Source organism: Oncorhynchus mykiss, unplaced genomic scaffold (genome assembly GCF_057628025.1).
Source record: "Oncorhynchus mykiss isolate SJ-2025 unplaced genomic scaffold, ASM5762802v1 scaffold101, whole genome shotgun sequence".
Classification (NCBI taxonomy): Eukaryota; Metazoa; Chordata; class Actinopteri; order Salmoniformes; family Salmonidae; genus Oncorhynchus; species Oncorhynchus mykiss.
Genome location: NW_028322100.1, coordinates 2245334 through 2265687, shown reverse-complemented (window position 1 = coordinate 2265687; position 20354 = coordinate 2245334). Strand labels below are relative to the sequence as shown.

At 43.4% G+C, this 20354-nt stretch overlaps 1 protein-coding gene across 2 annotated transcripts in view; it reads left to right on the top strand.

Moving 5' to 3' along the window:
• The window catches only part of LOC149970062 (transcription elongation regulator 1-like protein), a 228033-nt gene that overhangs the window by 161155 nt on the left and 46524 nt on the right, over positions 1-20354 (top strand). For both annotated transcript variants that reach the window (XM_090228818.1, XM_090228819.1), the window contains exon 6: positions 19069-19194. In XM_090228818.1, the coding sequence (XP_090084944.1) occupies positions 19069-19194 (126 nt within the window). The remainder of the gene's footprint in view (positions 1-19068; positions 19195-20354) is intronic.

The following is a 20354-nucleotide window of genomic DNA, read 5'->3' as shown; positions in this document are numbered from 1 at the left end:
CAGAGTATAACTGTGGCAGTGAGGTCCGGAGACATGTTGGACAAAACCCACTTTTATTTGTTGAACAAATTCTTATTGTCAATGACAGCCTAGGAACAGTGGGTTAAATGGTCTAGGAACAGTGGGTTAACTGGTCTAGGAACAGTGGGTTAAATGGTCTAGGAACAGTGGGTTAACTGGTCTAGGAACAGTGGGTTAACTGGCCTAGGAACAGTGGGTTAACTGGCCGCCTAGGAACAGTGGGTTAACTGGTCTAGGAACAGTGGGTTAACTGGTCTAGGAACAGTGGGTTAACTGGTCTAGGAACAGTGGGTTAACTGGTCTAGGAACAGTGGGTTAACTGGCCTAGGAACAGTGGGTTAAATGGTCTAGGAACAGTGGGTTAAATGGCCTAGGAACAGTGGGTTAAATGGTCTAGGAACAGTGGGTTAAATGGCCTAGGAACAGTGGGTTAACTGGTCTAGGAACAGTGGGTTAAATGGCCTAGGAACAGTGGGTTAACTGGCCTAGGAACAGTGGGTTAACTGGCCTAGGAACAGTGGGTTAACTGGTCTAGGAACAGTGGGTTTAACTGGCCTAGGAACAGTGGGTTAACTGGTCTAGGAACAGTGGGTTTAACTGTCAGCTCGGGGGGTTTGAACTTGCAACCTTCCGGTTACTAGTCCAACGCTCTAACCACTAGGCTACTCTGCCACCCCCATTGAGTCGATGATGGCTCCGAAAGCCTTTTGGAGTGGGTCTTTGGACTTTTCCATGTGAATATTAAAGTCACCAAAAATGTTAATATAGTCTGCCATGCCTACAAGGTCCGATAGGAATTCAGGGAACTCAATGAGGAAGGCTGTATATGGCCCAGGAGTCCTGTAAACATTAGCTATAACAAGTGATTGAGTAGGCTGCATAGATTTCATGACTAGAAGCTCAAAAGACAAAAACGCAGTCTTTTTTTTTTGTAAATTGAAATTTGCTATCGTAAATGTTAGCAACACCTCCGCCTCTGCGGAATGCAGGGGGGATATGTTCACTAGTGTAATCAGGAGGTGAGGCCTCATTTAACACAGTCAATTCATCAGGCTTAAGCCATGTTTCAGTCAGGCCAATCACATCAAGATTATGATTAGTGATTAGTTCATTGATTATAACTGCCTTGGAAGTGAGGGATCTAACATTAAGTAGCCCTATTCTGAGATGTGCGGTATCACAATCTCTTTCATTAATGACAGGAACGGAGGAGGTCTTTATTCCAGTAAGGCGAACACCGCCATGTTGAGTTTTGTCCAACCTATATCGAGGTCTCAACGGGGATAGCTGAACTGACTACACTGACTGTGCTAGTGGCAGACTCCACTAAGCTGGCAGGCTGGCTAACAGCCTGCTGCCTGGCCTGCACCCTATCTCATTGTGGAGCTAGGGGAGTTAGTGCCCTGTCTATGTTCATAGATAGGATGAGAGCACCCATCCAGCTAGGATGGAGTCCGTCACTCCTGGGCAGGACAGGCTTGTTCCTATTTGTGGGTGAGTCCCAGAAAGATGGCCAATAATCTACAAATTCTTTATTTTTGGAGGGGCAGAAAACAGTTTTCAACCAGTGATTAGGGTTGTGAGACAGCTGTAGAGCTCATCACTCCCCCTAACTGGGAGGGGGCCAGAGACAATTACTCGATGCCGACGCATCTTTCTAGCTGATTTACATGCTGAAGCTATGCCCTGAGACATGGCTAAAGCCTGTTCTATGAGTGATCACGGACGCATCCCAAATGGCACCCTATTCACTAATAAGATGTGCACTATCGAAATGGATAGGGTGCCATCTATGAGCCAGCGGGTCCTGTTTCCTGAGTGATATGGAGTGTTCTTTATAGTGTCCATCGACCCCCTCCAGACCCCTGTTGGCTCAGTCGTAGGAGGACTGTCTGCTGCCCTGCTGATACAGTGGGGTTTACAAGTAGAGCAAATAAGCCTTTAAAGTTATGTTTGTCCGGGTTTCTATGCCACCTTTTATGGGTCTGTCAGGATCTAAATGTCAAGTTTTTTAGTCGGAGTTGAGTTCCTGTAACCTTTTCCTTTTGTTTTTGGGGGAAAATATGTTTTTCCTCAGTCATGCAGTTCAACCCACACATACCGTTCTGTTCTGTAATTACCAAAACACATTTAGCTGAACGTAGATTCAAAAAGGGGCTTTGGTCATTTTATTTGTGAGAAACTATATACTTAACTCACAGTGATAAAACCAACGTAATTTCCATTGTGTTATATAGTCTAGTGTTACCATTGTGATATAGTGTTACCATTGTGTTATAGTCTAGTGTTACCATTGTGTTATAGTCTAGTGTTATCATTGTGTTATATAGTCTAGTGTTACCATTGTGATATAGTGTTACCATTGTGTTATAGTCTAGTGTTACCATTGTGTTATAGTCTAGTGTTATCATTGTGTTATATAGACTAGTGTTACCATTGTGTTATATAGTCTAGTGTTATCATTGTGTTACAGTGTTACCATTGTGGTGTATAGTCTAGTGTTATCATTGTGTTATATAGTCTAGTGTTACCATTGTGTTATGAAGTCTAGTGTTACCATTGTGTTATGAAGTCTAGTGTTACCATTGTGTTATATAGTCTAGTGTTACCAGTGTGTTATATAGTCTAGTGTTACCAGTGTGTTATATAGTCTAGTGTTACCAGTGTGTTATATAGTCTAGTGTTACCAGTGTGTTATATAGTCTAGTGTTACCATTGTGTTATATGGTCTAGTGTTACCATTGTGTTATATAGTCTAGTGTTACCTTTGTAGTATAGTGTTACCATTGTGTTATATAGTCTAGTGTTACCATTGTGTTATATAGTCTAGTGTTATCATTGTGTTATAGTGTTACCATTGTGTTATATAGTCTAGTGTTACCATTGTGTTATATGGTCTAGTGTTACCACTGTGTTATATAGTTTAGTGTTACCATTGTGTTATAGTCTAGTGTTACCATTGTGTTATAGTATAGTGTTATCATTGTGTTATAGTGTTACCATTGTGGTATAGTGTTATCATTGTGTTATAGTGTTACCATTGTGGTATAGTCTAGTGTTACCATTGTGGTATAGTCTAGTGTTACCATTGTGTTATAGTCTAGTGTTACCATTGTGTTATAGTCTAGTGTCACCATTGTGTTATAGTCTAGTGTTGCCATTGTGTTATAGTCTAGTATTACCATTCTAGTATAGTCTAGTGTTACGATTGTAGTATAGTCTAATATCACCATTGTGTTATAGTATAGTGTTACCATTGTGTTATATGGTCTAGTGTTACCACTGTGTTATATAGTCTAGTGTTACCATTGTGTTATGGTCTAGTGTTACCATTGTAGTATAGTCTAATATCACCATTGTGTTATAGTATAGTGTTACCATTGTAGTATAGTGTTACCATTGTGTTATAGTCTAGTGTTACCATTGTGGTATAGTCTAGTGTAACCATTATGTTATAGTGTTACCATTGTGGTATAGACTAGTTATATCATTGTGTTATAGTGTTACCATTGTGGTATAGTCTAGTGTTACCATTGTGTTATAGTGTTACCATTGTGTTATAGTGTTACCATTGTGTTATATAGTCGAGTGTTACAATTGATATATAGTATTACCATTGTGTTATATAGTCTAGTGTTACCATTGTGTTATAGTGTTACCATTGTGTTTTATAGTCTAGTGTTACCATTGTGTTATAGTGTTACCATTGTGTTATATAGTCTAGTGTTACCATTGTGGTATAGTCTAGTGTTACCATTGTGTTATATAGTCTAGTGTTACCATTGTGTTATATAGTCTAGTGTTACCATTGTGTTATAGTGTTACCATCGTGTTATATAGTCTAGTGTTATCATTGTGTCATAGTCTAGTGTTACCATGGTGTTATATAGTCTGGTGTTACCATTGTGATATAGTCTAGTGTTACCATTGTGTTATATAGTCTAGTTTTACCATTGTGTTATAGTGTTACCATTGTGGTATATAGTCTAGTTTTACCATTGTGTTATATAGTCTAGTGTTACCATTGTGTTATAGTCTAGTGTTACAATTGTGTTATATAGTCTAGTGTTACCATTGTGTTATATAGTCTAGTGTTACCATTGTGTTATAGTCTAGTGTTACGATTGTGTTATATAGTCTAGTGTTACCATTGTTTTATAGTATAGTGTTATCATTGTGTTATATAGTCTAGTGTTACCGTTGTGTTGTAGTCTAGTGTTATCATTGTGTTATAGTGTTACCATTGTGGTATAGTCTAGTGTTACCATTGTGTTATATAGTCTAGTGTTACCATTGTGGTGTAGTCTGGGGTTACCATTGTGTTATTTAGTCTAGTGTTACCATTGTGTTATAGTGTTATCATTGTGTTATAGTCTAGTGTTACCATTGTGTTATATAGTCTTGTGTTACCATTGTGATATAGTCTAGTGTTACCATTGTGTTATAGTGTTACCATTGTGTTATATAGTCTAGTGTTACCATTGTGGTATAGTCTAGTGTTACCATTGTGGTATTGTCTAGTGTTACCATTGTGTTATCGTCTAGTGTTACCATTGTAGTATAGTCTAATATCACCATTGTGTTATAGTATAGTGGTACCAGTGTAGTATAGTGTAATATTACCATTGTGTCTCTGGTCCCGTCATCTCTCTGAGTTTGCCTTGGCCCAGCTGTTCAGTTCTGTCTCACCTTGGCCCACTCCTTTGATAATCAACTCTACATTATTTACAACAGTGTACCTAGACTTCTTCTCAAATGGCAACCTATTCCCTATATAGTGCACTACTCTCGACCATAGGACTCTGGTCGACAGTAGTGTACTATATAGGCAATAAGGTGCAATTTGGATCGCAGGCCCATATCTACTCAGCAGATGTCCTTATAAGCCATATTGTCTGGCTTTGTGATTCCACAATAGTGTGTAAACAAGATAACTCAGTTTAACATTTCTCATCCTTGGGAGATTTGGATAAAAGAGGTTGTTTAGTTTTTATATTAGTTTAGCCACTCTGTATGGTCCCAGATCCAGAGCCCAGATGTTTACAGATCCACAGCCCAGAACTCTATAGAGCCACAGCCCAGAAATCTAGAGTCACAGCCCAGAACTCTATAGAGCCACAGCCCAGAAATCTAGAGCCATAGCCCAGAACTCTATAGAGCCACAGCCCAGCAATCTATAGAGCCACAGCCCAGAACTCCATAGAGCCACAGCCCAGCAATCTATAGAGCCAGAGCCCAGAACTCCATAGATCCATAGCCCTGAACTTCATAGAGCCACAGCCCAGCAATCTATAGAGCCACAGCCCAGCAATCTATGGAGCCAGAGCCCAGAACTCCATAGAGCCACAGCCCAGCAATCTATAGAGCCAGAGCCCAGAACTCCATAGAGCCATAGCCCTGAACTCCATAGAGCCACAGCCCAGCAATCTATAGAGCCACAGCCCAGCAATCTATGGAGCCACAGCCTAGAACTCCATAGAGCCACAGCCCAGCAATCTATAGAGCCATAGCCCAGAACTCCATAGAGCCATAGCCCAGAACTCCATAGAGCCACAGCCCAGAACTCCATAGAGCCACAGCCCAGAACTCCATAGAGCCATAGCCCAGCAATCTATAGAGCCAGAGCCCAGAACTCCATAGAGCCAGAGCCCAGAACTCCATAGAGCCACAGCCCAGAACTCTATAGAGCCACAGCCCAGAACTCCATAGAGCCATAGCCCAGCAATCTATAGAGTCACAGCCCAGAACTCTATAGAGCCACAGCCCAGAACTCTATAGAGCCACAGCCCAGAACTCCATAGAGCCACAGCCCAGAACTCTATGGAGCCACAGCGCAGAACTCTATAGAGCCACAGCCCAGAACTCTATAGAGCCACAACCCAGAACTCCATAGAGCCACAGCCCAGAACTCCATAGAGCCATAGCCCAGCAATCTATAGAGCCAGAGCCCAGAACTCCATAGAGCCAGAGCCCAGAACTCCATAGAGCCACAGCCCAGAACTCTATAGAGCCACAGCCCAGAACTCCATAGAGCCATAGCCCAGCAATCTATAGAGTCACAGCCCAGAACTCTATAGAGCCACAGCCCAGAACTCTATAGAGCCACAGCCCAGAACTCTATAGAGCCACAGCCCAGAACTCCATAGAGCCACAGCCCAGAACTCTATAGAGCCACAGCCCAGAACTCTATAGAGCCACAGCCCAGAACTCTATAGAGCCACAACCCAGAAATCTAGAGCCACAGCCCAGAAATCTAGAGCCATAGCCCAGAACTCTATAGAGCCACAGCCCAGCAATCTATAGAGCCACAGCCCAGCAATCTATAGAGCCACAGCCCAGAACTCCATAGAGCCACAGTCCAGCAATCTATAGAGCCACAGCCCAGAACTCCATAGAGCCACAGCCCAGCAATCTATAGAGCCAGAGCCCAGAACTCCATAGAGCCATAGCCCAGAACTCCATAGAGCCACAGCCCAGCAATCTATAGAGCCACAGCCCAGCAATCCATAGAGCCACAGCCCAGAACTCCATAGAGCCACAGCCCAGCAATCTATAGTGCCATAGCCCAGAACTCCATAGAGCCATAGCCCAGAACTCCATAGAGCCACAGCCCAGAACTCCATAGAGCCACAGCCCAGAACTCCATAGAGCCACAGCCCAGCAATCTATAGAGCCAGAGCCCAGAACTCCATAGAGCCAGAGCCCAGAACTCCATAGAGCCACAGCCCAGAACTCTATAGAGCCACAGCCCAGAACTCCATAGAGCCATAGCCCAGCAATCTATAGAGCCACAGCCCAGAACTCCATAGAGCCACAGCCCAGAACTCCACAGAGCCACAGCCCAGAACTCCATAGAGCCACAGCCCAGAACTCTATAGAGCCAGAGCCCAGAACTCCATAGAGCCACAGCCCAGAACTCCATAGAGCCACAGCCCAGAGCTCCATAGAGCCACAGCCCAGAACTCCATAGAGCCATAGCCCAGAACTCCATAGAGCCACAGTCCAGAACTCTATAGAGCCACAGCCCAGAACTCCATAGAGCCACAGCCCAGAACTCCATAGAGCCACAGCCCAGAACTCCATAGAGCCACAGCCCAGAACTCTATAGAGCCAGAGCCCAGAACTCCATAGAGCCACAGCCCAGAACTCCATAGAGCCACAGCCCAGAGTTCCATAGAGCCACAGCCCAGAACGCCATAGAGCCACAGCCCAGAACTCCATAGAGCCACAGCCCAGAACTCCATAGAGCCATAGCCCAGAACTCCATAGAGCCACAGCCCAGAACTCCATAGAACCACAGCCCAGAACTCCATAGAGCCACAGCCCAGAACTCCATAGAGCCACAGCCCAGAACTCCATAGAGCCACAGCCCAGAACTCCATAGAGCCACAGCCCAGAACTCCATAGAGCCACAGCCCAGAACTCCATAGAGCCACAGCCCAGGGCCCAGATTCACAAAACAAGCTTCTTAAGAAAAAAATAAAAAAAGAAGTTCATAAGATAGTTCGTAGGTGCATATCCTCAATAATATCTTAAGATTTAATGATTTTCTTAGGAACTTCTCAAATATCTTCTTACAAATCTTCTTGAGATGTTTGTTGCTAGGCAACCATTTTAGATAGCTATCTAGCTAGCAATGGCAATTATGTTAGCATATTTCTTACTGAGATTACTGTTCTAAAACATGTTCTTGGGTTAAAATAATCAATACTGAACGTTTCAGTAGAAGTTTGTGAGTGAACTGAACATGTTCAATTGCTTTCATGAGTTTTTTCTCTCACTGCCCCTGAGTTTAAGACGAGGGTTTATCTATCTTAGAATTAAGAATATTTCCAAGGGCTTTATTTTCAAGATTCAAATTTCTTCTTAACTTTTTGCTTAAGGAGAAACATAAGAAATTGCGCCAGAAAATTTCCTAGGACCTTTTTGATGAATAGTAACTTTACTTTCTTCTTACGTCTATAGTTCAGGAATAAAATGGCGGTTAGGAAGACATTTCTTCTTAAGAAGGTTTTGTGAATCTGAGCCTAGAACTCTACAGAGCCAGTCTCTCCTGTTTATATTCAGAGGGCAGTCTCTCCTGTTGTTTATAATCAGGGGGCAGTCTCTCCTGTTTATAATCAGGGGGCAGTCTCTCCTGTTTATATTCAGGGGGCAGTCTCTCCTGTTTATAATCAGGGGGCAGTCTCTCCTGTTGTTTATAATCAGGGGGCAGTCTCTCCTGTTTATAATCAGGGGGCAGTCTCTCCTGTTTATAATCAGGGGGCAGTCTCTCCTGTTGTTTATAATCAGGGGGCAGTCTCTCCTGTTTATATTCAGGGGGCAGTCTCTCCTGTTTGTAATCAGGGGGCAGTCTCTCCTGTTGTTTATAATCAGGGGGCTGTCTATCCTGTTTATAATCAGGGGGCAGTCTCTCCTGTTGTTTATAATCAGGGGGCAGTCTCTCCTGTTGTTTATAATCTGGGGGCAGTCTCTCCTGTTTATATTCAGGGGGCAGTCTCTCCTGTTTATAATCAGGGGGCAGTCTCTCCTGTTGTTTATATTCAGGGGGCTGTCTATCCTGTTTATAATCAGGGGGCAGTCTCTCCTGTTCATAATCAGGGGGCAGTCTCTCCTGTTGTTTATATTAAGGGGGCTGTCTATCCTGTTTATAATCAGGGGTCAGTCTCTCCTGTTGTTTATATTCAGGGGTCAGTCTATCCTGTTGTTTATATTCAGGGGCAGTCTCTCCTGTTGTTTATACTCAGGGGTCAGTCTATCCTGTTGTTTATATTCAGGGGCAGTCTCTCCTGTTGTTTATACTCAGGGGTCAGTCTCTCCTGTTGTTTATATTCAGGGGTCAGTCTCTCCTGTTGTTTATATTCAGGGTCAGTCTCTCCTGTTGTTTATACTCAGGGGTCAGTCTCTCCTGCTGTTTATAATCAGGGGCAGTCTCTCCTGTTGTTTATACTCAGGGGTCAGTCTATCCTGTTGTTTATATTCAGGGGCAGTCTCTCCTGTTGTTTATACTCAGGGGTCAGTCTCTCCTGTTGTTTATATTCAGGGGTCAGTCTCTCCTGTTGTTTATATTCAGGGGTCAGTCTCTCCTGCTGTTTATATTCAGGGGTCAGTCTCTCCTGTTGTTTATATTCAGGGGCAGTCTCTCCTGTTGTTTATACTCAGGGGTCAGTCTCTCCTGCTGTTTATAATCAGGGGGCAGTCTCTCCTGTTGTTTATATTCAGGGTCAGTCTCTCCTGTTGTTTATACTCAGGGTCAGTCTCTCCTGTTGTTTATACTCAGGGGTCAGTCTCTCCTGCTGTTTATAATCAGGGTGTCACGCCCTGACCTTAGTGATCTTTGTTTTCTTTATTATTTTGGTTAGGTCAGGGTGTGAAGAGGGTGGGTATGCTTGTTTTGTATTGTCTAGGGTTTTTGTAAGTCTAGGGATTTAGTAAGTCTAGGGATATGTATGTCTATGGTGGCCTGTATTGGTTCCCAATCAGAGGCAGCTGTTTATCGTTGTCTCTAATTGGGGACCATATTTAGGTAGCCATTTTTCCATAGCGTATTTGTGGGTTCTTATTCTGTTTAGTTGCCTGTCTGTACTTCTCATATTAGCTTCACGGTTCATTTTGTTATTTTGTTAGTTTGTTCTGTGTTCTTTCTTAATTAAAGAAGAACGTAAAGCATATCACTCTGCGCCTTGTGGTCTCCTCCTTACGACGACCGTGACACGGAGATGCGTTTTGCAAAATGACGAGGCATGTGTTTTTATTTACATTCAGGCTTATTTCAGTTGGAGCTGTGGCAACTTCACCGATCTAGTCTTGGTGATGTGAGGTCATTTGCCAGTTGATTTGTCAAATGGCACGAGAGAAATACAGTGGTACAACAAATAGAATCTGTACCTCCATGATTAAAAGCAGAACTGTCACGCCCTGACCATAGTTCCTTTTTTCATGTCTCTATTTTAGGTTGGTCATGGCGTGAGTTGGGGTGGGCATTCTATGTTTTGTTCTATGTTTGTATTTCTATGTGTTTAGGCCTGGTATGGTTCCCAATCAGAGGCAGCCTGTCAATCGTTGTCTCTGATTGAGAACCATACTTAGGCAGCCTGGTTTCGCCCTTGAGTTGTGGGTAGTTGTTTTGTGTGTATCACCTGACAGAACTGTTTCGTTCTCGTTATTTCTCGTTGTTATTTTGTTTAGTGTTCAGTTTTGATTCAATTTCAAACATGAACACTTACCACGCTGCGTTTTGGTCTACTCCTTCTTCCACCAACGAAAACCGTTACCAGAACCAGACGGGGCAGCAGCCTAGTTACTCTTTATGCCATACTTCAGAATTATTAACTTCTTTCAGTGCTTTCAGTTTAATTTGAATTCCATTCCAATGAGGCCTTATGAATACTGCATTATGTATTTTGCTAATGTACAACACGCCCACGATAAGTGCCTGTGGGTTAATTGTAGCAGATTACTGAAATACATACAGTATGTCCTCTTCATTGTTACACTGCATCTTTCCGTCTGTTTTCATAGAGACAGAGCAAAGCCTGGAGGAGGGGTCGCTTGCTGTTATATGCCATGGTGATACATATTCACATATTCATAGTTAACCTGTAGGTCCCATAGGGCTCTGGTCAAAAGTGGTGCACTTTGTAGGGATTAGGGTTCCATTTGGGAAGCAAACCAGTATTTACATGTTGACGACAAGGGTGGTGGGTATTTACAGAGGGGCATTTTGACATTCAATATTCATGAACATATGAACTACATCTATTAATAGAATAATGTATTAAAGTAAACCAGATTATGAGGAGTTTATATTTCTAAAGCCCAAACCCATCTCTCCTGGTCGGTGGCACCGTTCCGTTCTGATTGAGCCTGTGTCCAAAATTGACCCCTATTCTCTATTTATAGTGCAGTTCTACTAACTGGGGCTCATAGGGCTCTTGTCAAAAGTAGCACACTACATAGGGACTATAGTGTGCTAGTTGGGTCGCAGACTGATTATACGACAAGACAACCAACAGCACATTGTCAATCTGATAGTGTGCGAGAGGTGTAGTGAAGACCTGGCTGTTCCCAGCGGGGTGTGGGTTCTCTCCTCTCTCATCTCTCCTCTCTCTGTCAGTCCGTTTGTGACGGGCTGATTTCCACATGCTATGAGGTGGTCCTGTATGACTCAGTTGGTAGAACAAGGCGTTTGCAACGGCACGGTTGTGTGTTCGATTCCCGGTGGGGGGAAACCGATATATAAAATGCACGTACACAATCTCTGTAAGTCGCATTGGATGAAAGGGGCTGCTAAATTCGATATATTACGCCCTGAATGCAGCCAGAGACAGACATCACGCTGCCTCGTGATGATAGAAGTCTCTCCTCTAGTCTTTGAGAGCGTGAAGATGACTTGATGACGGCGTGTTCCATAGAATCAGAATAGAAAATAGATGGTATTGATCTATGATGGGGTGTTCTGTCGTCTCAAGGCCTCCTCTCATCTCAGACTTTCATCAATAGCTGCTGCTATCTCCTCAGAAGAAGAAGAATCTTTCGGATCAGGGACTTTCTCCACTACTTTCATAGGGTGTGTCCGAAATCGCATCCTATTCCCTATATATATATATATATATTTGAGCCCTATGGGAATGGTTAAAAGTAGTGCACTATATAGGGAATAGGGTGCCACTTGGAATGCAGAAAAAACACTCCCATCACTGTGACAGTCAGTCTTTCATAGATAGTCCTATTAGCCTGATGTGGGAGTTCTGTTAAATTGGGTCAATCAGATCACACTCTGTGCACACAGCGCTGGTATTCATGATCCTCGAAGAGACCTCCTACAGAGCACAGAGTACTCTCAGTGGAATTAAGGAGATTAAGAACACATGCCAAATGGTACCCTATTCTCTATATAGGGCCCGATGGTCCCCTTGGTCAAACATAGTGCACTCTGGGTAAAGAATGCCATTTGGGATGCGGGACTAAGCCTGTTCATGGTTCTCTACGGTGTTGTCACCAGGCTGTTTTCACACCAAGCCCTAAACACTGGACTGAAGCTTCTTCTGAATCAGCATAATAAACGTGTCCCGGCTATAATCTGTTATTACTGATATCCACTCTTGAGGTTTTTTACATTTTTTTATTCTGCTTGGCTTTTGCCGTCTGTGAATAGTGTGAAATAATGGGATGGCTGACTGGGTGGCATAATGTATTGTTAAACCCCCACATTAAAACATATTACAATTTACTACATACTATAGAATACTGCAGTATGCTGTAATATACTGTAGAATACTACACTACACACTGTAGTATCCCTCGATCATGTCTAGTACTTACTGTAAAATGTTGCAGTGTACTGTAGAATACTATAGTAAATACTACAGTAGTGTCCGCAAAAAGACATTAGAGTTTTTTTTTATTTTTTTAACTATAGTAAATACCACAGTATTTAATAAACATACAACCCTGCCCATTCCCTTCCCCCATAATGCAGTTTGTGCCATCCATAAGTGAGAAACCAACATGCCAAGTACAGACCATATAATGTGTTACCTACAGGTTCTAGTAAAGAACAGAATCTCTGTCCTCTCCGTTCAGAACCCCAGTCCAGCCTACCTACAGGTTCTAGTAAAGAACAGAATCTCTGACCTCTCCGTTCAGAACCCCAGTCCAGCCTACCTACAGGTTCTAGTAAAGAACAGAATCTCTGTCCTCTCCGTTCAGAACCCCAGTCCAGCCTACCTACAGGTTCTAGTAAAGAACAGAATCTCTGATCTCTCCATTCAGAACCCCAGTCCTACCTACCTACAGGTTCTAGTAAAGAATAGAATCTCTGTCCTCTCCATTCAGAACCTCAGTCCTACCTACCTACAGGTTCTAGTAAAAAACAGAATCTCTGACCTCTCCATTCAGACCCCAGTCCTGCCTACCTACAGGTTCTAGTAAAGAACAGAATCTCTGTCCTCTCCATTCAGAACCCCAGTCGTGCCAACCTACAGGTTCTAGTAAAGAACATAATCTCTGTCCTCTCCATTCAGAACCCCAGTCGTGCCAACCTACAGGTTCTAGTAAAGAACAAAATCTCTGACTTCTCCATTCAGAACCCCAGTCCAACCAACCTACAGGTTCTAGTAAAGAACAGAATCTCTGACCTCTCCATTCAGAACGCCAGTCCTGCCAACCTATAGGTTCTAGTAAAGAACAGAATCTCTGACCTCTCCATTCAGAACCCCAGTCTTGCCAACCTACAGGTTCTAGTAAAGAACAGAATCTCTGTCCTCTCCATTCAGAACCCAAGTCCTGCCAAACTACAGGTTCTAGTAAAGAACAGCATCTCTGACCTCTCCATTCATAACCCCAGTCCTGACAACCTACAGGTTCTAGTAAAGAACAGAATCTCTGACCTCTCCATTCAGAACCCCAGTCCTGCCAACCTACAGGTTCTAGTGAAGAACATAATCTCTGTCCTCTCCATTCAGAACTCCAGTCTTGCCAACCTACAGGTTCTAGTAAAGAACAGAATCTCTGTCCTCTCCATTCAGAACCCCAGTCCTGCCAAACTACAGGTTCTAGTAAAGAACAGCATCTCTGACCTCTCCATTCATAACCCCAGTCCTGCCAACCTACAGGTTCTAGTAAAGAACAGAATCTCTGACCTCTCCATTCAGAACCCCAGTCCTGCCAACCTACAGGTTCTAGTAAAGAACAGAATCTCTGACCTCTCCATTCAGAACCCCAGTCCTGCCAACCTACAGGTTCTAGTAAAGAACAGAATCTCTGACCTCTCCGTTCAGAACGCCAGTCCTGCCTACATACAGGTTCTTGTAAAGAACAGAATCTCTGACCTCTCCATTCAGAACCCCAGTCCTGCCAACCTACAGGTTCTAGTAAAGAACAAAATCTCTGACCTCTCCATTCAGACCCCAGTCCTGCCTACCTACAGGTTCTAGTAAAGAACAGAATCTCTGACCTCTCCATTCAGAACGCCAGTCCTGCCAACCTACAGGTTCTAGTAAAGAACAGAATCTCTGACCTCTCCATTCATAACCCCAGTCCTGCCTACCTACAGGGTGAAACAAAACATTAGGACTGTGTTCTTAATGTATTAACGACACTATATATTGAATGTGGTATAAGTTTGACACTCAACCATTCCATTGAACATACTTTATCCCAGACCTTGAAAGCATGGTTGTTGTATAACTATTGTGGGTTGATTGCTTAGCAGTCGACACACCAGCTTAAACAACTTCACAACATTAGCAAACTTTGTACAATTTAATGTTTTGATTGTTCCCATGAAGTTGAAATATGTTGACTTTTGTGTTGTGGAAACTTGTTGTTTCTCCACATTGCTGTGTGTTTTTGTTGTTGTTGTTGTTGTTAATGATGTTGTTGCTGGGTTTTTGTAGTGATTGTTATAAAATTCCTAATTTGCATTATACATGTCTGTTCCAGCCTTTTGACAACAGACAGAAAAGAAACAATATACATATTGATAAAGACGGGCAGACAGGCAGCTGGATTAACTGAGCTCGGGTAATTTCCATCAACCCTTGGCTTATTCCAAACACAATTAACCTTTCCAAACAAACTGCACTTATCAGGGAGAATTCGCCAGGCAGACGGGAAGGGTGGAATATAAAACAAGACCACATGTTGCGTTTTGCAAAATGAGCCTGGAGCTGTGTTGACATTACTAAAATATATATATATATATATATATATATATATATATCTGCTTTGAAAGAAACTCTGCAATCAATATGTTGTTGTTATTGTAAAAAAAAAAATATATATATAATGTTTTCTAAATGACTTGCTTGGTTAAATAAAGGCAAAATAAAAATCTACTGTAGATAATGGAGTTGATGTGACGTTAGTATCTTTAGTTATAATCGGTTATAAAGGTGCGTTAACTTTAAACGACATGACTTGTCTCAACTTGACACACTGACGGATTGCTTCCACGCTGTTTCTGATACAGTTTTGAACATGTTTGATTCGTATTTATTTGATGTATTATAACGGCCGTTATCTGACGCCAACGACGACAGCTAGTCTTTACTGGGGACCGACACATCGCCAAAAAGACATTGCTAACAAAACACTTTGGAGTCGACATATATTTAAAAAACATAAGATGTCCACTGTGTGTGTGTGTGTGTGTGTGTGTGTGTGTGTGTGTGCATCTGTCTCAAACATAATGTCTGTTAACAAGGCAAATACCCTCTTCTACATAGACCCAGCCTGACTAGACCTGAGCCAGTACATTGAGACAGCACATTGAGCCAGTAGATATGAGCCAGTAGTTATGAGCCAGTAGATATGAGCCAGTAGATATTAACCAATAAATATGAGCCAGTATATATGAGCCAGTATATATGAGCCAGTAGATATGAGGCAGTATATATGAGCCAGTACATTGAGCCAGTAGATATGAACCAGTAGATATGAGCCAGTAGATATGAACCAGTAGATATGAGCCAGTACATTGAGCCAGTAGATATGAGCCAGTAGATTAAAGTAGGTTAAATAAAGGCAAAATAAAAATCTCCTGTAGATAATGGAGTTGATGTGACGTTAGTATCTTTAGTTATAATCGGTTATAAAGCTGAGTTAACTTAAAACGACATGACTTGTCTCAACTTGACACACTGACGGATTGCTTCCACGCCGTTTCTGATACAGTTTTGAACATGTTTGATTCGTATTTATTTGATGTATTATAACGGCCGTTATCTGACGCCAACGACGACAGCTAGTCTTTACTGGGGACCGACACATCGCCAAAAAGACATTGCTAACAAAACACTTTGGAGTCGACATATATTTAAAAAACATAAGACGTCCACTGTGTGTGTGTGTGTGTGTGTGTGTGTGTGTGTGTGTGTGTGTGTGTGTCTGTGTGTGTGTGTGTGTGTGTGTGTGTGTGTGTGTGTGTGTGTGTGTGTGTGTGTCTGTGTGTGTGTGTGTGTGTGTGTGTGTGTGTGTGTGTGTGTGTGTGTGTGTGTCTGTGTGTGTGTGTGTGTGTGTGTGTGTGTGTGTGTGTGTGTGTGTGTGTGTGCATCTGTCTCAAACATAATGTCTGTTAACAAGGCAAATACCCTCTTCTACATAGACCCAGCCTGACTAGACCTGAGACAGTAGATATGAGTCAGTACATTGAGACTGTACATTGAGCCAGTAGATATGAGCCAGTAGATATTAACCAATAGATATGAGCCAGTATATATGAGCCAGTATATGAGCCAGTACATTGAGCCAGTACATTGAGCCAGTAGATATGAGCCAGTAGATATGAGGCAGTAAATATGAGCCAGTACATTGAGCCAGTAGATATGAACCAGTAGATATGAACCAGTATATATGAGCCAGTAGATATGAACCAGTAGATATGAGCCAGTAAATATGAACCAGTAGATATGAACCAGTAGCTGAAACACAAAGTGTGCATACTAATTAGCACCCTTTCCCTTTTGGTCTAAAGTAGTGAACTATATGGGTATAAGGTGCTCTTTGGGATCAAATCCAGGGTGCTGAAGAGTTAACTGATGTGACCACTTCACCGTCTCTCCCAGGAGCCTCACACACAGTGCCGGCCGACTGGGTTTCATGTAGTGGGGCTGCCTTTGTGCCGACTCACTGCCCAACCCCATCCCTTACCAGTAGCCTGGTCCCAGATCTGTCTGTTTGTGTGTTTCTGTCTGGATAACTCCTATGGTTATTGTCACGCCATGTACAACTGAGGATCCCGTTCCTCCTAGGGCCTAACCCTGCCCCTGTTTGACCTGCAGGATATGTCTGGTAACTTACCCTGCCCCTGTTTGACCTGCAGGATATGTCTGGTAACTTACCCTGTCCCTGTTTGACCTGCAGGATATGTCTGGTAACTTACCCTGCCCCTGTTTGACCTGCAGGATATGTCTGGTAACTTACCCTCTCCCTGTTGTTTGACCTGCAGGATATGTCTGGTAACTTACCCTGTCCCTGTTTGACCTACAGGATATGTCTGGTAACTTACCCTGCCCCTGTTGTTTGACCTGCAGGATATGTCTGGTAACTTACCCTGTCCCTGTTGTTTGACCTGCAGGATATGTCTGGTAACTTACCCTGTCCCTGTTGTTTGACCTGCAGGATATGTCTGTTAACTTACCCTGTCCCTGTTTGACCTGCAGGATATGTCTGGTAACTTACCCTGTCCCTGTTTGACCTGCAGGATATGTCTGGTAACTTACCCTGTCCCTGTTTGACCTGCAGGATATGTCTGGTAACTTACCCTGTCCCTGTTGTTTGACCTGCAGGATATGTCTGGTAACTTACCCTTTCCCTGTTGTTTGACCTGCAGGATATGTCTGGTAACTTACCCTGTCCCTGTTTGACCTGCAGGATATGTCTGGTAACTTACCCTGTCCCTGTTGTTTGACCTGCAGGATATGTCTGGTAACTTACCCTGTCCCTGTTGTTTGACCTGCAGGATATGTCTGGTAACTTACCCTGTCCCTGTTGTTTGACCTGCAGGATATGTCTGGTAATCTACCCTGTCCCTGTTGTTTGACCTGCAGGATATGTCTGGTAACTTACCCTGCCCCTGTTTGACCTGCAGGATATGTCTGGTAACTTACCCTGTCCCTGTTGTTTGACCTGCAGGATATGTCTGGTAACTTACCCTGTCCCTGTTGTTTGACCTGCAGGATATGTCTGGTAACGTACCCTGTCCCTGTTTGACCTGCAGGATATGTCTGGTAACTTACCCTGTCCCTGTTTGAGCAGCAGGATATGTCTGGTAACTTACCCTGTCCCTGTTTGACCTGCAGGATATGTCTGGTAACTTACCCTGTCCCTGTTTGAGCAGCAGGATATGTCTGGTAACTTACCCTGTCCCTGTTGTTTGACCTGCAGGATATGTCTGGTAACTTACCCTGTCCCTGTTGTTTGACCTGCAGGATATGTCTGGTAACTTACCCTGTCCCTGTTTGACCTGCAGGATATGTCTGGTAACTTACCCTGTCCCTGTTGTTTGACCTGCAGGATATGTCTGGTAACTTACCCTGTCCCTGTTTGACCTGCAGGATATGTCTGGTAACTTACCCTGTCCCTGTTGTGTGACCTGCAGGATATGTCTGGTAACTTACCCTGTCCCTGTTGTTTGACCTGCAGGATATGTCTGGTAACTTACCCTGTCCCTGTTTGACCTGCAGGATATGTCTGGTAACTTATCCTGTCCCTGTTTGACCTGCAGGATATGTCTGGTAACTTACCCTGTCCCTGTTTGAGCAGCAGGATATGTCTGGTAACTTACCCTGTCCCTGTTTGACCTGCAGGATATGTCTGGTAACTTACCCTGTCCCTGTTGTGTGACCTGCAGGATATGTCTGGTAACTTACCCTGTCCCTGTTGTTTGACCTGCAGGATATGTCTGGTAACTTACCCTGTCCCTGTTGTTTGACCTGCAGGATATGTCTGGTAACTTACCCTGTCCCTGTTGTTTGACCTGCAGGATATGTCTGGTAACTTACCCTGTCCCTGTTTGACCTGCAGGATATGTCTGGTAACTTACCCTGTCCCTGTTGTTTGACCTGCAGGATATGTCTGGTAACTTACCCTGCCCCTGTTGTTTGACCTGCAGGATATGTCTGGTAACTTACCCTGTCCCTGTTGTTTGACCTGCAGGATATGTCTGGTAACTTACCCTGTCCCTGTTGTTTGACCTGCAGGATATGTCTGGTAACTTACCCTGCCCCTGTTGTTTGACCTGCAGGATATGTCTGGTAACTTACCCTGTCCCTGTTGTTTGACCTGCAGGATATGTCTGGTAACTTACCCTGTCCCTGTTTGACCTGCAGAAAATGTCTGGTAACTTACCCTGTCCCTGTTGTTTGACCTGCAGGATATGTCTGGTAACTTACCCTGTCCCTGTTGTTTGACCTGCAGGATATGTCTGGTAACTTACCCTGTCCCTGTTTGACCTGCAGGATATGTCTGGTAACTTACCCTGTCCCTGTTGTTTGACCTGCAGGATATGTCTGGTAACTTACCCTGTCCCTGTTTGACCTGCAGGATCCAGTGCCACCTGGGAGGGCCTAATGGGACCCATGCTGCCAGCCCAGTTTGCCCGGATGACATCACTGTCAGCGCCAGGTGTTGCTCTCATGACCGGAGACTGGAGACCCCACTCAACATCAGGTTTGGCCCTGTCAATCAATCAATCAATCAATCAATCAATCAATCAATCAATCAATTCATCAGGTTGGATATGTCAGTCAATCAATTTATCAATTAACACACGATTTCATGTTTTTGTCCATACTGTATATTCATGTATTGATGAAAATATTGTACTGCATAATACACTCGTAGAGGCTCATTTTGTATTCGTCAGACTGAGTAGTTGGTGCTTGAAATAAGCATTTAGTCCTACACTCTGTGAAGGATACATTTGAACGTAACACAACCCTTGACCTTCTCAAAAATATGTCATCATTGTAAGAAACGTTCCTATTTCTTACAGTGGGAGAACAGATCTACTGTACTGTGGGCTTTCGTAGGCCTTTATATCTTTGTTTTCAGGGAGGTTGACATCTCAACATCAAATGCTTTTATGTCTTCTTTCATCATTCCTCGTGTCTGGATAAAGGCTGAACCAATCTGTCCATCATTGATTTAAAGTGTACCATGTAAAGAGATGAAATGTATCACTGTGGTGTGACAGACAGCACCTCCTTCACTCCGCTCTCAGTCAAGTAAACATACAGTGGGGAGAACAGGTATTTGCTACACTGACAATTTTGCAGGTTTTCCCACTTACAAAGCACGTAGAGGTCTGTAATTTATATCATAGGTACACTTCAACTGTGAGAGACGGAATCTAAAACAAAAATCCAGAAACTTGTTCTCACCACTGTATCTCCTATGAGTACATGCATCTCCCATGAGTACTGTAGAAACAGACTGTGTTTCTGTGTGTGTGTGCAAGTGTGTGTGTGTGAGCATGCGTGTGTGTGTGTGTGTGTGCGTGCGTGCGTGCGTGCGTGTGTGTGTGTGTGTGCGTGTCTCAGACTCTAGTAAGGTATCAGATCATCTCTGTACACATTATTACATCTGTTTGTTCATCATCTACAATCCTTGAGTGCAACATTTTAACATTTTAACATGTTTGAGCAAGTGGAAAGTGCTGTAAAACACATTACCTCAATTACCTGGACTAACCGGTGCCCCCGCACATTGACTCTGTACAGGTACCCCTTGTATATCGTCTCCACATTGACTCTGTACAGGTACCCCTTGTATATCGTCTCCACATTGACTCTGTACAGGTACCCCCTGTATATAGCCTCCACATTGAC